Here is a 26,533-nt window from a genome sequence, read left to right on the forward strand (position 1 = left end):
TCCTGCCTTCCCAGGCTGTGCTATTCAACACAGAGTAATATTTCTCAGAGGCTTATCAGGCTGCATCAGTGGAGTGATCCTCTGTGATGTAAGAAAACGTTCTTGTTCTGATGGGGTTTCCTATCAAACAGCTGGAGAGCCCTGCAGAGCGTGTTACTGTCTTTTAGAGGTAGGTCTGTTGTGCTCTCTCCTTCCTTGCTCCCCTTCCATGTGTGTGTACAACAGACTAAGGCACATGTACAGTGTCCACAAGCACAGCAGCACCAGCCACCAACACTCTGATAATGTGTTAACCCCAAAGGTGACAAGTTCACAGTCTTGCTCACCTCTCAGCAGTTTGCCTCTCATGATACTGTGGATGTTGATCCCAGTGATGATTTCAGATCCATTGATCACAGGCAGCAGATTAAATTAGAGGCACTTACCATAATTTTCAGGATCAGGCTCAGTCTTTTGAAATCTAAGGCAAAAAAGAATTGGTTGAAAGCTGCTTGGTGGCTTTTTATTATCTTTCTTGCTGCTGGGATTGTAGAAGATGAGATGAGTTTGAGTTTGTCCTCATGTTTGCCTCATTGAGGCAGAAGTTGTAGGCCAAGACTCCCTTGACCTACTGGTTTGTCAGGGATGTTGATGTGTGACATGCCCACTGGGACTCATATATATATTAGACCACCAAAGTAGGAAATAGTAAGTTGTGTTTTTTTCCTAAATAGAAGCAACTCTCTTGACAACAGAAAAGATTCCATCAGACCTGTACACAAGGATCTTGATATTATATTTAGCCTTTAGGTCTTGATTTTTATGATCTTCTGAATTACTTCTTGATCCAAAGGCATTTAAGCTATCAATTCCACTAAAGGGCAGTTTCCAGCTCTATGCTTCCTTCCATCTCCCCTACTCTGGAATATTCCAACTCAAAGTGGGACTGGCATTCTATTTTCTCAGTTTTGTCATAGGTGTGAATACAACTGTTTGTCCAGCTCTCACTGGAAGTGCCTCTGTTTGTTCAGTGACCCTTTGCACTTCTGCCAATCTGCTCTTTACTGTTGCACTTCCTTATTAATTTTCCTGATTTATTTTTGGCTAGAAAGCTGACAGGTACAAAGGACTTTACAGCTGACTGACTCACCCTCATGTATGATCAAGCATTTTAAAGTCTCAGAAGCTGGATGCCTTCACTTCATCTGTAAGATGAACCAGGAGTGGGGCTGCCTGTACAGATACTTTGTAAGGCTCCAATTCCATGGGCAGATCTTGCTGGTTCTGGAAGAGCATTGGCTCATTTCCTTCATCCAGAGCCTTTCACTGCCTTTGCTTGTCAGATTGTTGTCGTTGTTTCTGACTTGCTAAAGTGAATGAAAACTAATATGAGAAAAAAAGTGTTTCTGTTTTCATGAAAGAAAGCAACTCCAGGAGGTTTGCAATATTAGTTTTCATGCAATAACAAAGGAACTGTGCTTGCTAATCAGAACATTTACTGTCCTCAGTGGCCCAGCTGTTCCCTGTGGCTTTGTTCAAAACCGTTTCCATGTCCAGTGCTGGTAGAGTTGTTGTGGTGTTTTATTTGTACCTTCATCCTGGAATGACACTGCACTTGACAGAGCTCTGGTGTTCTGGCCCATATGAGGGTCCTGGTTTGCACAGTCCCTTGTCATTGTGGAATACTAATGGGAGTCATGCCAAAGCAGAATGGACACTGAGAAAGTGCAGGCAGATGTGTCATCCACGTGTCCATTTGGTTTGTGTTTTCTCTACAGTATGAGTAATGCTTGAATTCTGTTTAAAAATTAAGAAACTTTAATTTTTTCCATCTCAGCTACACTTCTAAAATTAAAGATGTAATTTCTTTTGATCTTTAAGCTCTGCATTTACTGATTTTTGAGGTATCTCTTAAAGTGGGAATTCCTCCTAGGTTTGACTTCTCTGTTTTTTCCTCTTTTTCCTCTTTTCCTCTCCACACAGGGAAGAAGATTCCTGAGTTTTTTGTTCAGCTGGAATATAAACTTCATTAGGATGATACATGGAACTGTTAAAAACCAATTACAGTTCTTTCCAAGGTATGCATCACACTTAGAGTACTTAATGATGGTTAAGAGCTCAGCTAAAATCTTGTTTGTCTCGCTGTGAAAACACACAGTGTATTGATAAATGTATCAGAACCCAGAAACCTTCAAATCTGCTGACTATAACTGCCATATGGTTTCAGCAACTTCATTTAATAGTTCTCTGACCTGCCTAGGTGCACAGTTATAGGTGTTGTAAAATGCTTCTTTGGCATTAGCTAAAGCAAATGACTGATAGAAATTGGACTGGGTTACTTGCAGTGCTTGTGTGAGCATCCCAGGCCCATTTCTTCTTTTGTAGGAGGTTTCTGGTTTTTTCCTCTGAGCAAACTCTGACTTAACTTGGTAGGATTCTGGATACAGATGTTCTCATATGAAGTGACTTTCAGGATCAGTCATAGCCTGAGAACTTAACTGATGAATGAAAAAAATGGATATTTTTTAATTATTCCATGAAATATTACAGAATTAACTATTCACATTAAAATCAGAGGCTTTCTAATGCTTTCAGTTAGCATAATATATACCTGTACATCTGTATAAAGAATTCGAGGCTTTCACTGTGAGATAAATGCTAAAATATCTGTGCCAATGTTTTGACTCTCCCCCCATAAGAGGTATTTCCTGTGTTATGTAATAGTGCTTGGCTTCATTAATTAACAGTTACTTTGTAATTAGCCATGTAGACTTGAAAAGGTGGTTTTGTCTCAATAACATTGATGCACGGAATTAAGAATACTATCAGTACTTCTAAAAAACTTTATGAATTGGACATGGATATGGTTAGGATGCTTGCTTGAAAGTGTTTCCCATATGTTAATACAGATCCTTGGTGGAATACATTGCAGAAGTTTACTTCAGGTCCTGGAAGAAGGTATCAGGAGAATTCATAGAGGTAACACTGTGCTTGAAATTTCATTTGGATCATTTTGAATTTCAAGGTGGGGAACACACATGACTTTTCAACCTCATGAATGTTCCTAAACAAACCTTAAGGAATTATTTCCCCAAGGAAAAGGCATCTTCAGCATTGTCAAAGAGTAACAGCTTGTCATGCTTTGAATATTTGCCCACTGTGATCAGCTTGGCTGCATTTAAACACCTGTAGTTCTGCAGCTGAAGGATTGTTTACACAACTATGCACATACACTGTGTTTCTCATAGACACACTAGTTATCTGAGTTATGGAAGCTTTTATTCAGTATGTGCAAGTCTATGTAGTTGATAGCTCAAGTATTTATCTAGTTTTTGTGGATTTCCATGGAGATGATCAAAAGCATATTTACAGCATCACAACAATTCCAGAGCAAAATTTCAGATACCAAAAACTTCTTCCTTACCGTGTGGGGGTGCTTTTAGGTTCTGAGAATTGGATTAGCTGTATATTCTGAAATTTTGAAAATCAGTTTAGGAAGACAGGCCTGCAGCATGGAAAAATTTGGGCCAAGCAGAAACCAAGTAAGAAATAACGTCAAAGACTATTTTCATTTGCTTGTTTTAGAGAATAATATAGTTACTGCACACCCACAGTACTTATTACTGTTTTATTGTGTTAACAGTAGCTTGTATGTGTTCTTACTATAGGAACTAGAACATAACTGCATCCAGGATTTCATGCATCATGGAATTCATCTTCCCAGAAGTTCTTCTGTTCATTCTAAAGTTAGAGAGGTAAGTTCCTGTCAAGCAGAGCAGTGCTCATGTGGTGCCAAGGCTTTCTCTTCCCCACTGTTTCCCTAGGGAAGTAGGCTGGGGATGAGGAAGAAGTTGGGAGGGTCACAGCTGAGACAGCTGATCCAAATTGACCAAAAGGATATTACATCCCACATAACCATCATGCTGAGCAATAAAAACAGGAAAAGTGGATTTTGGGGAGGTAGTACTTGCTTGGAGACTGGCTGAGTGTTGATCTGCTTGTGGGAGGTGGTGAGTGATTGCATTTGCATCATTTTTTGGGAATTTTTCTGATCCTCTTTCCTTCATTTATTAAACTGCTTTGTCTTGACCCATGACCTTCTTGCTTTTCTCTCCCAGTTCTCTTCCCACCCCACAGGGCAGGGAGTGAGTGAGTGAATGGCTGTGAATGGTACATGCAATATGTATCTTGACAAACCAGCATATATTACTATATTGGCTCTTTGAGTTGGTTTGGTTTTTTTGGGGGGTTGTTCTGTTTTGTTTTCTCATATCTGTAGGGTTTCCTTGTCCTGTGATTCCTGATGGATGGAATACACTTTTGACAGGGCATTTCATGTGTTTCAGGCTCAGAAGCTTCTGATCTTGAAAGAGGACAGTGAATAAGTCTGTCTTTGGGTTGCAGGGAGAGTGGGTCTCAGAGTAAATTTGAATGATGTTTTCTTTTTCCGTAGGCAGGAATTTGATTTAAAACAGTCCTTTAGAATCCAGAAGTTCCTGTAGCAGTTGGGAGAGTAACCAACCACAGTCACTCCCTTGAGCAAACTTTGGGCTACCTCTTGTTGGAAGAGAAGTGAAGGAGGAGAGAGCAACACAGATAACTCTCCCTTCTGAATTCAGAGTTCTGGCTGTAACACAAATGTCTGTCTTGCAAATGTTCGATACTCACTTGTTCTGATGAAATCTATTCCAAGCCAGCATTGATTTGCCATTAGTCCTGGGTTACATCCCTTATTATCATGTAGAAACAAGAGCTATATAGTCTCTTATAAATTGTAACATGTCTTTACTCCAGTGTGCTCAAAACCTAGAGAAAAGCTGTTCTTTCCCCAGAGTGTCCTTTCTGTGGATGTTATTCCCAGGCTTCTCCATAGTTGTGAATACTTGAGCTACTGACCACTAGAGGGTCAACTTCTTTTCAAACTGACCAGTGTTTTGGGTGGAAGAATTACTTCATATCAAGTTACTTGATGTTCTTTCTCATATTCTGCTCTGTCTTCCACTTTCTTTTTCTTTTCTGCGTAATTTAGATACAAAAATAAGAGGATCTTTAGCCAACTAGGCACAGTTTTGAGTCCCAAGGAGTGCTGATACTTGGTTTTCATCAATGCACTAACAATGTACTACCTTTGTAGATTTGTATTTGGATAACTCCACTTACTAAGTAATGTTCCTTTGTTCTTAGAAGAGAAAAGGCTTATTTATCTGTAGTTGATAATGTCATGGTTTCAAAGTGTTTCTGACAGTTACTTTAAAAACACTTTTTTGCTGTAACAAAATATGAGTTGTTTTCGTGAAACTCTCTAGCCACTGCTTTTTCTTATTTGTAGATCTATAAAGTTATAAAATTTGATATTTATTAGTCTATTTAGTTTTATTATTTTTGAGACTTTATTAAAATATAGGGTCAATTAATATGTCTAATTTTATCGTTTTCCATATTATGAAAACTCTTCAGTCTTACATAAATTTTGAAATGAGACAACTCCTTATCACTTCTTGAATGTAAAAAAATACTGTTAAAATGGATTTGGGGACTGTTTTGTTTGTTTGTTTTTCTTTAGATGCTGAGTTATTTTCATAAACAAAGTAGAGTTCGTCAAGGAGTGGAAGAAATGCTCTATAGATTGTATCAGCCTATCCTTTGGAGAGCACTGAAGGTAATTATCTTTTTCAGAAAATAGGACTGTTTTTCTCCAACTGCTCAATTTTGGGTCCCTCCCTCATCTTCTGTTTTTATTAGTTGCTTTTAAAATGAAATGGCTACAAAAAACAGGATCAGTGTTTAACATCTCGGATGTAGCTGAGTAACTTTGCAAGTTGTAATTAGGCAGAGTGTGCACAACAATATTCTGATTTGTTCATGTGGTTTACTTCTATAATTCAGTTTTGTTCACAGGTACCTAGGGTGCTTTCCAGAATTACATCTTCTCAATTTGGAAATGTTGTGTAATGTTGTATTCTGTTTTCCAAGTTCTTTAGGGAATTATCAGTGCTCTATTATCAAAGCCAAAAATGTTCAGAGGAGGATTTCTTCTCACCTTCTGATTACTTACCAGCCTTAGAATACAACTCAATGAATTTTTTAGGGTATTATTTTAGAAAAACTTTTATTTCACTTTGATGGTATGTACAGACATTCATGCCATGGATATGCTTTTAATCACGTGTTCAGAATGAAATTTATTCTACTTTTACAGTGTGTGTGTCTGTTGCATGCACAAACTAAAAGGGACCTACTGCAGTTTGCCCACTCGGTTCCACTCTGCGATTAAGATAAACCAAGCTTCCTTCTTTGTGAACAGCTTTTATTTTGTCTGAGGTTATGAAATCCCTGATTGTGAGAGCACACACATACCATTTGTTACAGCCCAGTCAAGTGCTGTTAAACATCTACACTTTCATTTGCTGGTTGGGCATAGAGCATCTTCTGTTGCCATGGGAGAAGTGTTTGAAATTCTTAAAGTTGAAAGTATTTAATAAAAAGTTGATGAAAATGGATTTTATGAGGTCCAGGAAGGAGTTGAGAGTTTCTAAAGAACCTTGTGATAGAGGTGGGAAGATGAACAGATTCATTGCTAGCCCAGTATCTTGGTTGGTCTTACATTAATGGTTGGATTCCATCCTTTTAGAATTAATATAAACAAGGAACCTTCTGGATGAAACATATATGTTCCTAGTGCAAGAGAATAATAGCTACAAAGCATGACTTCCTTAATTTCTACTTTTTTTGTCCCTAAAAAGAATAGGGGGTTTAAATGATCTTGGATAGGATGGTAAAATTCTTGACTAATGTCTCAGAACCAGTTTCAGAGTAGTTAGCAAAACAGTATTCCATTCTTAGGGGAGTTGCTACCTGGAAATGGAGGTTAGTGGTCACTTTCCAAAGCCCAGAACTCAAATATAAGATTGCAGTATTTTGGAGGAACATTCTGTCAAACCTTACTAAATCTGCATAGATTTATTTGGACAAATGTAGCAGAAAGGTATGTCTTGAGGGGGAAAAAAGGTTAATTATTGATTTGCAGCAAGACTGGGAGAATTTCACTGATTCCAGAAGTGGTCGAAATTTTTGACAGCTGCTATTCTTAATTTTCACATCACTAATGGTTCCATTGCTAGAACAAATCTTACAGTACTGCTGGAGTGTTTGGTGTTTTGAAGTAACTGTTGCTGTGACTCAGAATCAGCAGTAGTTTAAAATACAGAACTGAGAAGGGAAGCTTATAATTGTCCTTACTGAATCCTTGTGGATTCTACTGCAAAGCTTGAAATGTCAGCTTAATTTTAGGTAACCAGTTTGATGCTCCTATTTTAGCCAAGTCCCTAATTTAATACAGTGCAGAACAAATCTTGTTCTAGAACACTGGTTACGAAACAAAGGACATGCTGCCCCTCCTTCTTGCAGAAAGCAGAAATACTTCAGTTATAAGAATATAACAAATTCTAGAACTGTTTGTGTTGAAACTACTTGCTTTCATCTCTGCAATCTTTAAACTGAGAGTGTACATTTGTAATGCAGAGTTCTCTGTTTCTTCCTAAATGGCTTGTTTTGCAAATACTTAGTTCACACAAGCTTCTGTTGGGGCTCCTACCTACACTTATTTTTATAAGCCTTTATGCAACTTGAAGTTTTTCTAAGCCCATATGTAACTTCTTCATATTTTTCACGTCTTTATTTTGAAAAGTAGGTGTCATGCAAACATAACAGAGATAGTTGTGCAGTAATTGATTATTAGTATAAGAAGCTATATGGATATAAAAATATGGATATTTAGTGTGAGATAAGTAGTGATTAAGCTATTTCTTATCAAGCTCAAAAAGTCAAGAACCACTCCTCCAGGAATTCAAGCTGTTGAAGGAAGTGAGTCCTTTAAAGTGGTGTGTTTGGTTGTCTTTTTTTTTTTAACATCCCACGCTTTTAAACTGATATGTACTGGGGAAACGGTGCTTTGAATAATTGGAAGTGAATTTTAGGATCTGTAAGACCAGATGAAATTTAAAAGAAAGCTCTGAAAATTAAATGAAGGAAAAAGTTAAAATATTGTTCAAAAAGGTTCCGAAAGTTCCTCAGAATAGTGCAAGCATAAAGATAAAGAAATATTAGTCATTTAAATAACTGCAGGCTGTTGCATGGAAAAACCATTGTGGTTTAAAACAGAATATGAATTTAAAGTCTTAGGTTCTACCTCTGTGAAGACATTTACTCTTCTACGAGCTTGAATATGCAAATACATTTGGGATAAACTCCAATTAATTAAAGGCAGGAATTTGAACTGTGGGTACGCAGTTCAGAATTAAAGTGAGCTTAATGGAATTCAGTGGAATGCACTTAGAAAGTTTATGGAAATTAACTTTCTGGAATGGCCATGGTAGATAAGGTCTAGGTTATTGCACAAAAACACATTTGAATTAATTTTCACATGCAATATTAGTGCAGAAGAGCTATTTCACCCTGAATTCACATATTAGCTTCTTATATGTTAATTCTTAAATATAGACAAGCTCAAAGTTAAAGGATTTTCTACAGCTTTATGGGATAGAATTAAGAATTATGATCTTTCCACCTTTAAAGTGTTTGCATTATCCATGATAAATAAAGTCCCTAGCTAAAGAATGCATGTATGTGGCTTTTTTTGCCTTTGTAGGATTCAATTTAGAATTGCTATTAATTTTGTTGACTAGAAGAATTTGGAATGTTCCAGTTCTACCCAGAGATGTGATCCACCATATCAGGATTGGTCCAGGAGAGAAATACAAAATAGATTACAAATGAAATAATTGTTACTCATTTCTTTTGTGTCTTTCTGGTTTTATTTGTCATTAATTTATTTAAGTCTAAATATTACAGGGTTATCATCATGTTTCTTTTCCCTACCTTTGATCTGAACGTTCCTTATGACAAGGGAAGAAGAAAATTGGATTATTAGAATAGTTAGGAGGTTCCCTGAGCTGTCTCTTGTCTTGCTGTTAGAATTAAGCCTACTTTGCTTGTTTTATTACACTATATATAGTCTCATACATATATTTCTTTTTTTTTAATTTAGACCCAAAATCTGAACAAATTTCTTCCTTTTCTCTTTCCAAGAGAAGTTGGCAGAGGCTCTTAATCATTGCACTGCTATCTCTGCTAAATAAAATGTAGTTTGATGGTTAGATTTCAGGTTTCTCCCTGAGATACCTTGTATTTCATCATCATTTCATTGCCTGCTCTTTTTCTGTCCTTAAGAGTTCACAAGGTCAGTTATCTTTCACTGAATGGGTGTCTAAATATCCATATTTTTCATTTTTCTTTGCATTTGGGACTCTACAACCAGTAAAATGTATGTTGGAATACACTAAAAACTGTTACAAATGGGATAATGTCTGAGGGTTGTGAGGCTTGCCATAGATTTTTGATTTTTGATGAGCTGCCTGGGGCTCAGAACATTCCTTCTGTGCACAGATGCAGAAATGAATAATATGTTTATGCTGGATAAGTTGCTCTCCAGGTTTTCTGATGCTTGGTTACTAAATACTGTTTTCTAGAAGAAATAGGCTTGAGCTTTTCAATTAAATCACCTGTCTCTTGACAGGCAAGGTAATTAATTCTGTAATTTAATCTGCTTGAATTCAAGATTCTTTTGCCCTGAAGAGGAGCTTTAAGGCAACCAAGAGAAATCCCAATTGCTTTTAATTTATTCAGCATTACAGAAAGCAGAAGGGCTCTGACTATGACTCTTCAGGGTCACTGAAGTTGATATTCTTTGAAAGCTAATTGTAACAATAACTCAGGTGTTACCGAACGGGTGCAAGTGTGAAGTAACACATTAAAACTCATATGTGATCATAAGTTCTCCCATGCATTTATAAATTCTTCTCTTCCATCTACTTAATTAAAACCACTAACTTGCTAAAAGTGTTGGGAGAGCAGTATTTGACAGGATATGCCTCTGGATATTAACAATCTGTCCTTACTGAAACAATGTTTTTTCCTGCATTGTAACAGGCCAGAAACTCAGAAGTTCGAGCAAACGCAGCATTTTTGTTTGTTGATGCTTTTCCTCTTCGTGATCCCAGTTTTGATGCTGAAGAGATGGACAATGAAATTCAGAAACAGTTTGAAGAGCTTTTTGTAAGTTTTAATGAAACTAAAATGTTAAAAGTTAAACTTTCATAGAAACTAACTCAAAAATAAGTTCTTGATGCAATTAAAACTTATGGAACTTCTGGATAGTATTTGGAGGGAAATACAGGTCTTTGTTGCAGAAAATGCAAAAATAAACTAATATTTTAAATTTCCATAGTATGTTCATAGCAGATGGCACACACCATTTTCAAGTCTGAAAAGGAAATATTAGGGTTTGTTATTCATTAATCTTTAAATAAGAGATGCTTTTGAAAGACTAGACCTAGGATTGGTAAAGAGAGCTTTACAGTTAATATGGAAACGTTCAATGAAAGATGAGTATTTTATTTCTAAATGCTTCTGAAATTAAGTATAATAGAGCTAAGAACCTAAAAAATGCCTTCCCAGTCTAGATGGGTGAGAATGGGCATAGTATTTTCATTAAGAAAATATTTAGGAATCCTGAGTAAACATCTGATAATTGAATGGATTTCAAAGTTTTTATGTTGCTGCATAGGAGCAGTGATCAGTGTAAACTCATATTAGTAAAAGTCTAAATATTCTTAATTAAATCACAAATATAAGACTTAATATGATTTAATAAAAAAAATAAATTTCAAAAGTCCAATTTAAAAAGTTGACCAATAGGTGTTTTAATTTTGCATTAGATTTAAGTTGCTTAGTTTGCTTTATAATAAAATGCCTTGAAGGACTAATAATATTACAGTTCTTTTATTGTCTGACAATTTGCATAATGACTGAAAGGCAGTGGAATGCTTTTTGTTTATGATAGGTTCATGTCAAACAGCAATATGGTCACAATAATGCATATACTCACATTATTCTGTTTGTTTTAGAGTCTCTTGGAAGATCCTCATCCAGTTGTCCGCTCTACAGGGATCCTTGGAGTGACTCAGATAACATCCAGATACTGGGAGATGATTCCTTCAATAATTGTTGCTGATCTTTTAAAAAAGATAACTGGGGAGCTGGCATGTGATGTATCATCTGCTGATGTTCGATGCTCTGTATTTAAAGTGAGGAACTTTTCTAAATTAAAAATAGTTTTGGTCATTTTTATATTTTACTTGATGCACAGGTTTCTAGTATCATTTAAGGCAACGAATAACTCGTCCTGCAAAATAACTTAGGCAATAAAATTCTTAAAACCTGGAAGTTTTATGTGCTTTAGAAAAGCCACGCATTTGGAATACACAAATGCCTTTTAAAATAGGAACTGATGGGCTTTCTGACTCTCAGCTACTTTGAATTTCCAGTCTTACAGACATTGTTTGGACCTGATAATTCAGTTATTTTAGCTATTAGAAATGATGCTTAGACTTGACAACATCTGCAGGCAGGTTCCAGGATGTCTCCAAGTCTCTGGTCTTAGCATGTCCCAAGACATGCACAGTTAGGATTTTGTATCCCACTTCGTGTTTCTGAGCTTTGGATGGATATAATTCCACACTGTTTCTCTGGTAATGCCTCCTCCTGTGCATTGCTCAGTAGGTTAGAATTAGTTCATCTACATCTTTCTGACATATGATAAATAACTGAAAGCTTGGACAGAAAAATCAACTCCCTGAGCAGTATTTTCACTTGAAGGTTTTGTGTCTGTATCAGTTCAGCCTTAAACTGGAGCAATCTTCATGCTAATCCTCACTTGCTCCTCTACAGCCACATGGGGGGGCTATACTGGACAGGCAGAGTGCTGATTTAAAAATAAGTTGGAGAAATAGTATGTATTTTTAATTTGAAATCAGCACAGTTTAGGGAGCTGGTATCTCTACCACAAAAAGCACTTGACAGTGTGCTCTCAGGTAGAAGGCAAGACCGTGGCCCCAGTGAAAATCTAAAGCTCCTTCAGCTGAAATGAGTTCACTGAACAGTTCACCGGAAATTTAAAATAACAAAATCAATTTTTGCTAAAGAATAGTACGAGAAAAATATGCAAGTGCAGTATCTGTCCCTGCTTCATTTAACCTTAGAAGTGTCATGGTCCAATTCAGCAATTTTTGCCTAGATATTTTTTTCAAGCCTACTTTTTCTGGTTTTGTTTTTTTTTTTTTTAGTGCCTACCAGTAATTTTGGACAACAACCTCAGCCATCCATTACTGGAGCAGCTCCTGCCAGTGACCAAACACAGCCTTCGTGACAACTCGGAGAAAGTGCGAGTGGCTTACGTCGACATGCTGCTGAAAATTAAGGCCACCAAGGCTGCTAAGGTAGGATAGGTGATGCTTGATAAGTAGCAAGGAGATAAAATCAAGGCATTTATTTAAAACAAAAAAGAAGTACATTTTGAGACTACTGCAGTATTCCTAAAGGGAAAGAAATACATGCTTTGCTGTAGTAATGCTCTTAGTATTCGTGGTATCCTGAGTGCTCCGCTGACCTGTGTGTTGGGAGATGTATGACTTGGTTTACTCAGTCAGAAGAAACAAATGATCACAGAACCTGTTCTGAAAGTGTTGGACTCTGAAATCTTAATCATGATTTCTATTGTATTCTTGTGTTATTATTTATTATTTTAAAAATACTCAGCTAACATAATCCCCTAATATCTTATAATCTTACTGTGGTTCTTTTAATATTCATTTCTACATCACTCTGTAACCTCACAGGTACTCAGCACTTCTTCTGGTGCTGGGTTTTAACTCTTCATAGCAGTATGATTTGTTTGAAGGACTGGCACCTGCAGTCATGACTTGATCCCTTAGTATCAGTTACCTGTATAGTAAAATATAGTCAAGCTTGTTTCAACTTGTATCGAATATCAGCAATGCTTTATATTGATTATTTAATGTTGTTACTTTGTGTACAGTCTCTGAAAAAACAAAGTATTCATGCTACTGTTAAATGTATAAAAAAAGTTATTGTTTTTAAGTTATTTGTCATTCAGTATGAAAGTTCAAACAAATTATCTTTTTGGCTTCTCTGATTTATTCTGATTTATTGAATTTGCTGCTGTTATAGACAGAGGAAAAAAGATAATCCTCAGCTTCAGGGATTTTTTCGAGGAAGGAAGGATCAGATTTACATAAAAGAAAAAAATCATAGTGTTAAATGCTTTTCAGTAAATTCCTATTTACTTAAAAACTGTAATATGTATCTCTGGTAAGTCCTGGGGTCACTTTAATACTTATTACAAGGGCCTTCTTCTTATGACAGTTCTAGTAGGGATGCCCATAGTTTGAACTCATGGGGTAATTAGCTGCTGCAAATATTTCTACTAAGAATCAAACATTTTTTTTCAATGCCAAGAAACCTTTCTTTTAGTTTTTTGTTTTAATCTGAAGTGCACAGAATAATCAATTCAGGATCTTTTAAAAAAAATTGCAGGTGTGAGTGGTGTTACTGGTCATAACAAGCTGTGTATTCCTTTGTGGTTTCACAGCCTTTGATTTCTGTGTACAAATAAACTAGAGCTCTGCCAAGGATGGGATGCACTTGTGGTTTGGGATGGATTTGCAAAGGGTGTTGCTCTATACAGGATTTTAGGGTGTATACAATCCTGGTAGGTAGTTTGGTCCTGCTTGGTCCTATAATGAGAATATATAATGTGGCACATAATGACAAATAATTGTATCTTGTGGTGATATCTTTGTAGAGTAAATAATTCTTCCCTATATCTACGGAATTGCATTAGCACTGCAGGGGTATTGAGCTGGAATTGCTTGACCCAGAATTTTATCAGTATGTCAGAGATACTGGGAGATTTGGAGGTGCATCAGAACTGCAAAGTAGCATTGCTGCAGCAGAATGTGAGCCCAGTGCATGCTGGTGGTTGGTAAAAATAAAAACTGCTCATGCTGTCCTCATAAATGCTACTCGTATTTGTTGAGACTGTTGACATGGAAAACACTTAATGAAGGTGATTGTTTTTTCCTCTGTCTCTTTTAACTCCTTTAATACCTTTTTCTCCTTTAATATCTTTTCCAGTTCTGGAATATCTGTCCCATGGAGGATATTCTGACTCGCCTTGAGGTGGACTCACGGCCCGTGTCACGGCGCATAGTGAACCTCCTGTTCAACTCCTTCTTTCCCACCAACCAACCCGAGGATGTGTGGTGTGAGCGCTGTGTCACTCTCATCCAGATGAATCCAGCAGCAGCCAGAAAGTTCTATCAATATGCTTATGAATATACTGCCCCCACCAATATAGGTAAAGTACAAAACCTTATGAGTTTTCAAAGCTTTTCTTTTCTGCTCTTAGGTGCAGTACTGTCCACTCCAGCCGGGTCCCTCTGCTCCCCGTTCTCCTCACATGCAGCTTAAAACTCTCTCAGTTGATATATATTTCTCAAACAAAATACCCCTGTGCCCTAAGTGATTTGAGATCTTCATGTGAAAGATTCTATAGAAGCTGAAAAATATTTATGTCTGCTAATCTGATTGTCTGGGATTTGCGGATCAGTATTTTCAAGTTGCTCGGAGAAAATCTGAAAAGCCTTCCTCTCGTTTAAAAGCTTCAGAAAGTTTTAGGGAGAAGGGCATTTACTGCACAGAATGTTGCTCCTTTTCAGAAAAGTACTGTTGAACCAAGTAAAATCAGGAAAATGCTGTTTCAGAGGAGTCCTGATAAAAACCAAGTAGTCAGCGTGAAGTGATTGGGTGAAGTGCCCAAGCCGTGTCCTCCTGACTGATTACCTTGGTGGGGGAGTTAGAAATCACATGATTATGAAATCAGCTGGTTGCACTTTCACCAGAGTGGGCATAGCCCTTTCACTTCATCTAGAGCTGAGCTCCTCGTTCAGGAGGGCGATGGTTGGGCTACTACATCTTTTCCAAATAATGGGAATTGCCATAGGATGGGATGTGTTCTTGAATGTGGGTCATTAACAGCTATTCCAGATGAAGGTAGGAGTTGGGGGAGCTTCCTCTGATCCAGATTTGATAAGGTGGTTGTTGGTTTTGGGTTTTTTTTTTAGTATATTTTTTAACCAGTAAAAATTATAGAACCTGATGATAATGTTGCCATTTCTTCTTCATACTTGAGGATGTAAAACATGCTCACATTTTTCCATTTCTTTTACAAGGAATTTTTCTCCTTTTTTTCCTAGTTATTTCTGGTTCTGCTGCCTGCTTTTACATCCTGGCTTTCCGGCTTTATAATTAGAGGCATTTATTAGCAACATTGTTAAAAATAGTACATTTCTAATTTATTCTTTTTCTCTTTAAATGTAGCTAAACTGATGCTCACCATTCGGCGCTGCTTGAACGCCTGCATCCAGAAAGCAAAGAAGGAGAGTCTGGGTGACAGTGGGGAGGATGACAATGATGAAAGCGAAAAGGAGAACACAAGTGTAAGAAAGTCCACTTTATGCTAAGTTCTAGTAGCTTTTTTTTTTCTGTGGTGCTTCACCTGAGACATAGGCAGTTAATGATATGACACAAATCTAAGGGAAAGCCCTCAGGCATCTGTGGAATTAGAAGGGGAGAACTGCCATTATCATGTTTTCATGTCCTGCAGTAGCAGAAATTGGGTGAAGCAGATAGGATAAAACAGAATGAATATGAAGCACCCTAATTCCAGTACTAATTATAAATTGGTTTGATTTTGCAATTAAATTATTCAAAAAATTGCCATTGCAAGATATGTGAAGTTAGAGAGAGTAAGACTGAATTGTGGATTTCATGTTCTACAGCAACCACAATACCTTTGTAAAATGAATAGAAGGATTTTTCAGGGCTTTTTTGAAACCTTATTTTATCTTCAATTTGTATTTAAGAATATAATAGGTAATATCATCTAAGTGTTTGTATTTCAGGTGTTGGATAATGTGTTGTCCATAAATGATGTGGCCAGCATGGCAAGTTTGTTGGAGATTATTGTAATTCTCTGGAAAAGTATCTACAAAGCACTAGAACACAATGAAGAGGTCAAAGATTATGCTATCAGGAAATTTGCTTCTGTACTTCCTGAATATTTTAAAGTATTTAAGGTAAAGAAAGACTAGGTTTTCTTGCATTTTCTTAGTATGTTCTTCAGATGCTTTCATGTTTTGTATCTTTTATCTACTTTTATAGGATGAAGTATTCTTTTTCATTGTTGCTATAAACCATAAACAATAGCAAGTTTCTTAGAATCCTACAAATGGGTACAAGCTATTCTCCATTTGCAGTGCCTGACTGATGAGCCATTATCTAATAGTCAACTCAGAAATACTTATGCAATAAATTGCTCTCCTTGTAAGGTTTTTCTTGGATTCTGTTCTTTTGAATGTTTTTAGAACTTTTGGAAAACAGTAAGTGAAAATGTGCCATTGCAGAATAAATACTCAGTGTATGTGAGAGCCCATGTGTTTTTCTACCCACTGCCCCCCAAACTCTTCCATCCCCATTTGTTGTCCCAGCTGCTGCAACAGACACCTGAAGCAGCTGAGGCTCCTTTTTCACTGGCCATGACCATTAATGTGCACTCACAGCCCAGAAAGCCAGTTGTGTCCTGGGCTGCATCCAAAGCAGTGTGGGCAGCAGGTCGAGGGAGGGGATTCTGTCCCTCTGCTCTGCTCTGGTGAGATCCCACCTGGTGCTGCCTCCAGCCCTGGGGGCCTCAGCACAGGGAGGATAGTGAGCTGCTGGGGCGAGTCCAGAGGAGGCCACCAAGATGATTAGAGGGCTGGAGCACCTCTCCTAGGAGAAAAGTCCGAGAGAATTGGGATTATTCAGCCTGGAGGAGAAGGCTTTAGGGTGAATTAATTGTGGCCTTCCAGTACCTGAAGGGAGCCTGCAAGAAAGATGGAGGTGTACAACAGAATGTAGTGACAGGACAAGGGAGAATGGCTTTAAACTGAAGGAGAATAGGTTTAGATTAAATATTGGAAGAAATCTTTTACTGTGAGGATGGTGAGACATTTGCACAGGTTGCCCAAGAGAACTTGTGGCTGCCCCATCCCTGGTGGTGTCCAAGGCCAGGCTGGATGGGGCTTTGAGCAGCCTGGTCAAGTGGAAGGTGTCCCTGCCCATGGCTGGGGGTTTGGAACTAGGTGATCTTTAAGGTCCTTTCCAACCCAAACCATTCTATGATTCTCTGGTTTCTGCTAATTTGAATCTACTCTCTAATAATCTATTGATGCACTTATTTATTGTTTGGGTTTGATTTAGGCAATTATTTAAAATCAGTCATTTTCAGATTTTCAGTCTCCTTGCTCTATTTAACTGTTTTAGTGTTATTCTTGAGGAGGATACTGTCTTTTGAGATGGCTAATAGTGTCTGCTGCACCTGGAGTGCATGTGGAAGGATTACCTGCTGGATATCTGCTTTTCAGTTGGTGGCTTTTGTGCTGAATATACTGAGTAATGTTGGCTGTTATACTTTAACTTTGCATTAGATAATCAAGGAGTGAAAAGCAGTTCATTGCTATGTCATATTCTGCAGCACAGATATACCAAATGCTCTCTCTACCCTGAAAGCATTTGGAAGTTGTCACAGACATTCCAAACCTTTTTTTGGTAGAGGATGTAACATCCCTCCTGAGAGAGAGGCTCTAGTGAACAGCAAGATATCCAGCTGTAGCAATCAACCTCTTTGATGTTGTTAGAGTGAGTAAGCAACTTGGATCTAAAAGAACCTCTCATCAGAGGCTTAGTTTCTAAAAGAATTACAGACTGAAGCAGCCTGTCTCTTTCCTGAAAAAGCTGCATTTTAAGTGTTTTTTTAAAAAATATGAGTTTTGAGAAGGTTTTAGAACTTGGAATGTGTAAGTAGGTAGTAATTTCATTTGACTGTTTTCATGAAACTGGGACATACAGATACACAATTTTTGAAGAGTCTTTAACATAGATTGGTTTCTGTGTAACCTGAGTGAGATTATGTCATGGCCTAGACTGTGTGTTATGACATGTTGTAATGAATAACAGTGCATTTAACATTACCATTGTTGTATACACACTCTTTCCTTTAGAGTCTTTTTCAAAAATTTGCCATGTGAATGAATATTCATTTTAAGGCACTGGTTCCTTGAGAGGAGTTAGGTGGTGTCATGGTTGTGCAATTAAACATTAGTCATTGCTGGAAAAAAAATGTAAGGTAGAGTTGGTAGTTCTTTTGCAATGGTTATGAATCTAAGAGAGCCATAATTATTCATGGTAGTTGTTCTGGCAGTTTTTCAAAAAGCTGAATGATAAGGTAATTAATTGATAGTTGACCTGAGAATAGGAATCACACCTTTCGATTGCAAGCCACAGATTGTTATGAACTTCTTTCAGTTCCATTTATAATGAAAAAAGGGAAATCCTTAATTTGAGAAAATGTAATCACACTTTTGCAGTACTCTCTTTAGTTTTGTGGGCCTGTGTGTACCTGGACATGTACCTCATACAGTGTACTCTTTTTTTTATCCTAGGACGAGCGTTGCGTGACTCCATTGGTTATTCTGGCATCCTTTATGCCCATTGCTGCTGTTCCTACATTCAGGTACTATTTTGAAATACAAAATATGAATTACATGAAATTTCTTGTTGACTGTGTTTGCTAATGTTTCACAAGCTGATGTATTAAGTACCCATTTGGATAAATTAATCCACTAAAAAAATGCGATAAGTTAGCAAAATTTGTGATGTGCAAGTGTGTCTGAGCCATTGGTGAATCTTTTTTTTTGTATTACACTAATTGATATTCTTTGGATTTTTCTGCACTTAATGGATGTAAAGCTAACACATCTTTTTGTTTGTTTTCTTTTAAGCTGTGGTGTGATTTCCAGACTCAGAAATATTAACAATGGAGCTGACCAAAGCAAATATTCTACCCTGATCGACTGCATGTGTCGCTGGGGTCAAGTGGGGCACATTATGGAATTAGCCTGTGATTGGTTGTCTGACACACTGACCCCAAGAAAGGTATGCATATGCATAAGAATTCAGGAATTGCAAGATTACATAAAGGCGTCGTGCATATTTATTTTTAATAGAATGAGACATTACAAATGTTACTCTGCTTTGAAATTTGTTGTTAAGTACTAACTTTAATAAATAAGCAAGTAAATAAGTATAAACAAAATACTAACAATTATCTGTTGTAAAAATACTAACAGTATTGCACTGGTTTTGTGCTTCATTCTTATTTAGAACGTTGAAACATCTGGACGCCAAGTGCAGATCCACGTAACACAGGAATCAAAACCAGAACTGGCAATTGATTACATTGACTATTTATTGACTCATCCTGTCAATCGTGACTGCCTCCTTTCTGTTCATAAAAAGAAACTGAAGAAACTTCTGAAAATCCTCAGTGCTGCAAAGGTGGTATTCTCCTGACCATAAGCAGTGCTTATAAAAGAATGCTGAACGTCGTATATTGCCCGAGTCAAATTAAAGGCATACAAGAATAAATAAATAACATTCATGATCCCCTCTCCCTCTGTAAAAAGGTTTTCCTACTATGCTAGAAGTATAGTAGTTAAGGATTGGCAGATTTTAACCAGCTTGTCAGTTTTAGGTGTCTCAACACTTTTGTGATGAGTGTTTTTAAGGGACCTGACTTTTGGAATATGCGTATAAGAAATAGTATGACATTGCAAAAGTGGAATAATTGAAAGTATGCTTGTTGTTTTTTTGGGTTTGGTGATTTCTTGTTCTTATTATTTTCTCATTTGTTTTTTTTTTTTACTGTTTAAAACTTTTGAGAAAAGAAACATTTGAAAGGATTTTCTGAAAAATATAAATGCAAACCTTTATATTTCAGAGGGTTCTTGGCTCAATCCTTAAAGGAACTAATGCAGATTCTGGTAGCTGGAATCAAGCAACTGGTCTAAGAGCCTTCAGCCTCTTTTGCAGATTGAGTATTCATCTTCAGCACAAGGTATGGCTGTAGCTTTCAGAATAAGCTGGAAATTCCAAAATAACTGGAAAGACAATTGGTAAACCTTTTTTCTTTTTTTTTTTCCAGTTTTCTGGAGAAGGAGATTGCCTCTCACTTTTGAAGGAGACAGGTGCTTGGATAGAAAGTCAAGTTGTACCTTTTATACTATCAAGTGATCAAGAGGATGGTATTTCAAAACGCAGTAGTGTTTCTGAATTAATTATCCAGGTTAGAGGATTCTTATAACATAAATCAAACGGCTGCCAATCTGAAAAGCCACAAGTGTAGCAATTGGTGTGCTGACAAACAGGGCACTGGCCTTTGTGGAGCCCAGCAAGTGAAAGAGCTAATGAAACACAGTCCTAGTTGTTCTGAGGTTACAGTTTTGTGCTTTTGCTATTTCCTTTGTGCTTAAAATCACACACTTTTTTTTCTTTAAATCACTTTGAGTTATAACCTTTATATTTTATAAATACATAATTTTGCATGTCCTAGCAATTAAATCAAGTAGCTGGTATCAACCTTGTTCTTACCTAGATTTTTTTTTTCATCTCCCAGTGTATAATATATATTCTCATCATATCTGTTGAAGTGAGGATGGAACAAGATTGATGTTTTACACTTGTATAAATGCCCACTCAAGAAATTTCTAGCACGTCATGTGCTTTAACCTGAACGTTCCAAATTTGAGGTTTCTAACAAGTAATTCTTGTCTTCAGTCTCTCATGCCCCATAAAGATCTTTTCCAACTTAACCTGTTCTATGAATCCATGTTTGCTTCCTTGCTTTCCTCCTTCCTTTCTTTCCTTTCTGCTTTCCCAAATGAAATAATTAAAATTATAATCTGAAGAATTCAGTATACTTCATTCTAGTGCTTTCAAAAGTTTGGAGGCACAGAACTCAACCTCATAGAAGGGCAAGACAAAAAATAGGGAATCTTCACCAGCATTACCAGAATGTTTATGATCAATTTCCTAGATTTGAATAAAAAACAAACCCAAAACTTTATTGATAAGCAAAAAGAAAGGCTGATGGTCACTGGGAGACCCTTCTCACATATTGCTTGGCTGACCAACAATGAAACACAACGATCTTTACTAGTAGATCTTAAACTTTGTTTGCATCATTATTTCCAGAGGAGAAACTGAGTTGTGAGGACTGATGTGACTTGTCTGGAAGTCAAGAAGAGAATCCAGGCCTCTTGCATCTCCTGTAAAAAGCCACATGCTTGTTAAGCAGCTTCTATTTGCTTCTCACCTTCTGTACTGTTTTTTATTAGAATGAGATATTGATTGTGCTTTTTAATTGTTTGGAGTGTATACTTAGTAGCAATGCTGGCATTAGAAGCAGACTTATTGTATGCTACATGGATTTTTTGAGAAAAACTAATTACAGTTCCTTCTTTAATACTGTTGTGTATGTGACAGGACCAAAGTGTCTCTTCTTTTTGCACCTACATTTCTTTCTGACTTTCCCTGTGAGGCATCCCATTCTTTCCCATTTCTCCCTCCTTATCTGCTTGGTTTGTTACTCAGTTTAGCACTTAGTGCTCTGGGCAGGGGTTCACTGAGGGGCTGTTTTCTTTAGGCTACTGATTTGCTGATGTGTTGACTGTGGGTCATCGCTTCCAGTGTCCCTTACCCCTGATCTTCATTTGCCCCTCACAGAAAGCATTTGATGATATAATATGGGGGGGTTAGCTAATTTTCAATTGTATTCTGTTACATTCCTCCCACATACCATTTAATCCAAGGTGGATTTTAGCACTGAGCTGTGGGTTCTTTCAGATTTTGGTGAAAGGAAAGGTTTGGCTAACTTTAGTCACTGTCAGTGTCCTTGAACAGCTCAACTCACATGTACACAGACTGGTTAAAAGTTCTCTACTCTCTGTACATTTGTATCATAATCTCTTTACAATGTAACATCTATGTGTCTAGAGGGAAAAGCTCTTTTTCTGTTCTGGCTTCTGCCATTCAGGACAGGTGGGGATGTCACATTCTGCCTCAGTAAATGTTAAGTATCAATGTCTCTGATCTGAGCCTGAGTAAAAAAGATAAAGGATTTACTGCTTTTTGAGAAACTGGTTACTGGAGGAAGGGGCAATGGAAACATTTGGAGAACTGGCCGAAATTCCTGCTTTTCAACAGGTGGGAACAGAGTAACTCCAAGTAGATAAACCAGCTTTCAGGGACACTTGGCTAGGAGTTTGTGTTTTTGTTATTTTTAGGTTGTACTGAATGGTTACTTTATATAAATTTTGGGTTTCATATGACTTTACATCTCTCTTCTAGGCCTACCTGACAGTATGTAAAGATGTCATAATGGTTGGCCTTGGAAATCTCACGTTTCAAGCACATGTTCTAGATATGGCTCTTCCAATTATACAATCAGGTACCATATTTTGTACTAATATCAACATCTTCATTTATATTTAGCTGTCTTATATTAGCAGTTTTAATCCCTAACCTTCAATGAGTGGAGGGAACACTGGATTCATACTTAAAATATTAACTGTACTGTATGAAAATTTCAGCTAAGGATATTCAGAAATTAAATATATTGTCTACACTTGTAAACTGTCACTATTTGTTGTATATAACTGAGTTTCATTCTAAGCTTGTACCTGAAAAATATTGCTTTACAATTGTGGTATTTATCTCTTTCTCTAGAGAGAGGTGGCTTATGTGCTCCAGTATTACTGTGTGCTCTAAAAGAAATTGTTGAAGCTTCTTTAACTCAGAATACTGAGACAGATGAAGTGGCAAATCTTTTCCACGCTGTACAGAACGTCTTGCAGAAAGTTTTGGAATGTGTGGCACATAGACTCAAGAAACAGCAGGAAGAAGGGATTCAGGTATCATATTACAGTTGAAATTTCTACTTAATATGTAGATGAATCCATACTTTTTATACGAATGTGTTATACTTAGGCACTTTGAGGCTGTTACCTCACTATTACCTACTGTTTGAGTAGACGTGATTAAATTTTTCTGTGATTAAATTTTCCTATTAGTAGGGTTTTTTAATCCATTTTGGTTTTATCATGACTGAAGAACTAGTAAACTGAAGAACAATGTGTTCTGTTGCAAATTATCCTGGACTGTGCTAATCCTTCTAGGCTGTTAATCTTATCTGCAATTAAATGAACTCTCTCAACCCAGAACAAAGAATTTGTTTATGTATATGTTATGATCTTGGCAGTTATTATATTTCTTTCTTTCAGCTTGAATGATATCAAGTTCAAAATATGTATGATGCCCTAAAAATCTTCAAGATCTCACATCTTCACAGAAAAGTTAGCTTCTTTTTTTTACAGCAGAGAGTAAATAGATCACTCTGGAAAATTTGATGATCTACTTTTCATGACTTCTGAAAATCATTCAGTTCCTTTTTGCTGCAACTATTGTTTTGTTCATTTCTCTCTCACACTCAAATTATGAGTAGACTTCCCAAACACTGTTGATTCTGCCTCTGATCCCAAGTGACTAGAAGATCTCAGAAACTTTCAAGGTGTGGTCTGCACTCCTTCACAGAGAAGCTTGCTGAAATATTTCAGTTATACTCAAGCAATCTGAAAAAAGATTTGTTTTTCTTTTTGGTTTTAGTTGATTCACTCTATCCAGATGCCTCTTGGAGAATTCATTCACGCACTGCAGTGCTGGCATTCATCATTCCCAGCAGTGCACCAGGGTGTACTCTCCACTCTCCTGGCTGCAGTAGTAGCAGACATAAATTGTGTGCTACAGATGGTAAAGTTAATCCTGACTATTTTTAATTTTCTTATTTTATACTTACTGCTTTTTGAACATTATGTTGGAACAACAGAGCTATATCTAAAAGGTTGATCTTTGTACTGCAGATGATGATTTGTGTGTGTTGGCATGGAGCAAACAGGAAATTTTATTTGCCATAATTTCATATTACAGTTCATCTCTCAGATTTATGACTACAGCTGTATAAGAACAGAGTTGTCTTGATACCTTGTTCACTATTTGCCTCTGACAGAAGAATTTAGAAACTGGGCAGTGTTGGACATTAACAACATGGTTTTTGAGATATTCCTTCTATGTGTTTTTGTGCTGAGTCTGGCTGGGAAGGAGTCAACTTTCCTCCCAGCAATCCCTGTGGTGTTGTGGTTTGCATTTGTGGCTAAACCACTGTTGAGAACACACAGCTAGTTTGGGCTGTTGCTGAACAGTGCTTGCTGTCAAGGTTTCTCTGTTCCCTTCACCCCCACCCTAAAAAAAAAGGCAAGCAGGCTGAGGATGGGGAAGAGGCTGAGAGGGGACACAGTGAGGCAGTGGACCTGAACTGATCACAGGCTTATTCCACACCAGGCAATGCTGTACTCAACAATAAGAGCTCAGGGAAAGCAGGAAGAGGACAGGAGGTTCTAAACGTACCTCACTTCATCTCACCCAGCATTAGGGGACTTTGGAAGTGAGCCACTGATCTCTGACAGATTCTAGTTCCTTGGAACAGTCCCCTAAGGCTCAGTAATCCTGTTCCAAAGCAGGCTGATGTCCTGCTTGGCACTGATCACTTCTGTATTCTGTGCTTCAATATAGAGACACTTCTCATACTGCATCCTTTTTTTGATTCCTTTCAATTTTGTCTAGATGATTTCCAAATATCTGAGTTTCTTTGGAAAGTAAAGAAAGAATCTCTAATTCTGAAAAGAATATATAGACAGAAATTGTTTTATGTTCTGAAAGTCCAAGGAACCATTACTGTCTTTGAAGGAGAAGGGTGACATTCCCAATGCATTTCCTAATGCATGAAGTGTTAGGAGCAAATACAATTAGTGAGACTGGAAGCTTTGAGAACTAGGAAGAGCAGAGGCTCTTTAGCAGAGGCTGTGGTTGCTGGATGTGTCACAAATAGAGCCAGAAACAGTTGCCAGAAAGTACCAAGTACAACAGAGCTGCTTCCAAGGTCCTGTGTTCCAGAGGAGCTGAGACATGGATGTATCAGCTGGGGGGCTGTGGGATGACAAGTGCTCTTTAAGATGATGCAGAGTAAACATTTAGGGGCTTGAATGATACTGGAGATTCATACTCATAAATTATGAGTGTTCATTCCAGTCATTCATCTGGGCTGAGGTTTTCGCTGCCCCCAGGTTATTGTAATAATAAATCAAAATTCAGTTCTAACTAAATATTTACCATGCTATTCAGAACTTGATACCAAAAAGAGCAGGGATTCAGGAAATCACTGTCACCAAAGTTATTTTTAGAAATCAGGTGTGCACACTTTAGCTTGGAGCCACAGAAGGTACTCAGTCGTGTTTAATAGGCTGTGCCTATGTAGTTAAATGCAACTTCTAGTCAGAAAAACTGTAGAGAATATTTGCCTTGGTACAAATACTGTTTATGTTGTTTAGTTTTACTCTTTTTAATTTAAATAAGTTTTGTTTATTTGGACACAACACAGTTGGACTAAAGCTATTCAAAGAACACTTGTGAATGTTCCAATTATTTCAGGATAGGTCTTGGTTAGTGTAATTATTGAAATACAGGCTTGCTTCAGTGTTTTCTGCATACATATATTTCTTGATCTGCAACAGTTGCTGACTTTTTTCTTTTTAGGCTTCCAGTGAAAAAGATGTCACTATACCAAGGACTGTTTCAGACCTTCCCCCTCTTTCAAGCAGTTTAATGACCATAATTATGAAGTCAGTTAATGTTGTCAGGTAAATGTTTCTATATTAATTTGTCCAAGATTGTTGCTAAGGTAGAGCAGTTTATAGGTTGTCTATAAAGTTTTAATTTATAAATTTTGAAGAACTAGTTGCTTATTAATTTTACCTGGACTACTTTATAATCCCTTTCTCTTGACATGTTGCCTATAGGTATTGATTGCTGAGTTTTTTTAACCAAGAGTACTTCTTATTTACAAGATTGTTTATCCTAAAGAGTTCTTTCATTGTACATCTTGGCTTGCTTCTTTCATAAGATACTTATAAACATTAGTCCCCTCAGTACAGAGGTATTTAGATGAGATAAAATATTTGCCAGAAATAGAATTAATCCTTTAATTGAACATCTGCAATGAGGTGATATGTATTAAAGTCACAACATTCAAAATAAAGTATCCTGAGTCCTAAAATCCTCCAAAAGTAAGGCTAAACTTAACTATTGGGTTTTTTAATTGCTATATTTAGTGGGGCCCTGAATGTGTTCTAAAATTGTCACAAGGGAATTTCATTTTGCTTAATTTGTTCATATTCGATTTTTATTTACATGCTTATATACACTAGACTTATTTTAAATCATAAAGGGGCTTAGAAGTCCTTTCTTTCTCCCTGATTTACCACAACTAATTCCTATTCTTAACTTCCTAATCTGAGAGGCAGTGAATATCCCTCTCTTCTGTCATGAGGTGTTTTGTTTTTTTTTCTCAGTCCTTCTCTAGTTTTAGTTGATTTGCAAAACAAAAGACTCCAGAGTCCAGCAACAGTCCAGCTAATTATCCAAATCTTGAGGCAGCAGCTGCCCATCAAGGTGTTGTCTTTTAGTGAAAAAATTATTTTATGCACCTCATTTCAAAAGAGATGTAGAAAATCAATTAATTCTTCTGAAACTTTTTCTTGTATTGGTCAAAGAGATTATTGTCCATTCTTGATTTAGAAAACTGCAAGTT

At 37.0% G+C, this 26,533-nt stretch overlaps 1 protein-coding gene across 1 annotated transcript in view; it reads left to right on the top strand.

The window, feature by feature from the left end:
• Window positions 1-26,533, top strand: part of NCAPG2 (non-SMC condensin II complex subunit G2) — a 41,666-nt gene that overhangs the window by 7,114 nt on the left and 8,019 nt on the right. Inside the window, exons 6-24 of the mRNA XM_029961843.1 lie at window positions 1,963-2,057; window positions 2,889-2,958; window positions 3,648-3,734; window positions 5,543-5,638; window positions 9,967-10,092; window positions 10,944-11,123; window positions 12,162-12,314; window positions 14,032-14,254; window positions 15,277-15,395; window positions 15,861-16,034; window positions 18,438-18,508; window positions 18,777-18,930; window positions 19,159-19,332; window positions 19,775-19,891; window positions 19,979-20,119; window positions 22,183-22,282; window positions 22,561-22,745; window positions 23,497-23,640; window positions 25,480-25,583. Of these exons, the coding sequence (XP_029817703.1) occupies window positions 1,963-2,057; window positions 2,889-2,958; window positions 3,648-3,734; window positions 5,543-5,638; window positions 9,967-10,092; window positions 10,944-11,123; window positions 12,162-12,314; window positions 14,032-14,254; window positions 15,277-15,395; window positions 15,861-16,034; window positions 18,438-18,508; window positions 18,777-18,930; window positions 19,159-19,332; window positions 19,775-19,891; window positions 19,979-20,119; window positions 22,183-22,282; window positions 22,561-22,745; window positions 23,497-23,640; window positions 25,480-25,583 (2,513 nt within the window). The remainder of the gene's footprint in view (window positions 1-1,962; window positions 2,058-2,888; window positions 2,959-3,647; window positions 3,735-5,542; window positions 5,639-9,966; window positions 10,093-10,943; window positions 11,124-12,161; window positions 12,315-14,031; window positions 14,255-15,276; window positions 15,396-15,860; window positions 16,035-18,437; window positions 18,509-18,776; window positions 18,931-19,158; window positions 19,333-19,774; window positions 19,892-19,978; window positions 20,120-22,182; window positions 22,283-22,560; window positions 22,746-23,496; window positions 23,641-25,479; window positions 25,584-26,533) is intronic.

This window comes from Manacus vitellinus, unplaced genomic scaffold (assembly GCF_001715985.3).
Source record: "Manacus vitellinus isolate BGI_N305 unplaced genomic scaffold, ASM171598v3 scaffold_3_pilon, whole genome shotgun sequence".
Lineage (NCBI taxonomy): Eukaryota > Metazoa > Chordata > Aves > Passeriformes > Pipridae > Manacus > Manacus vitellinus.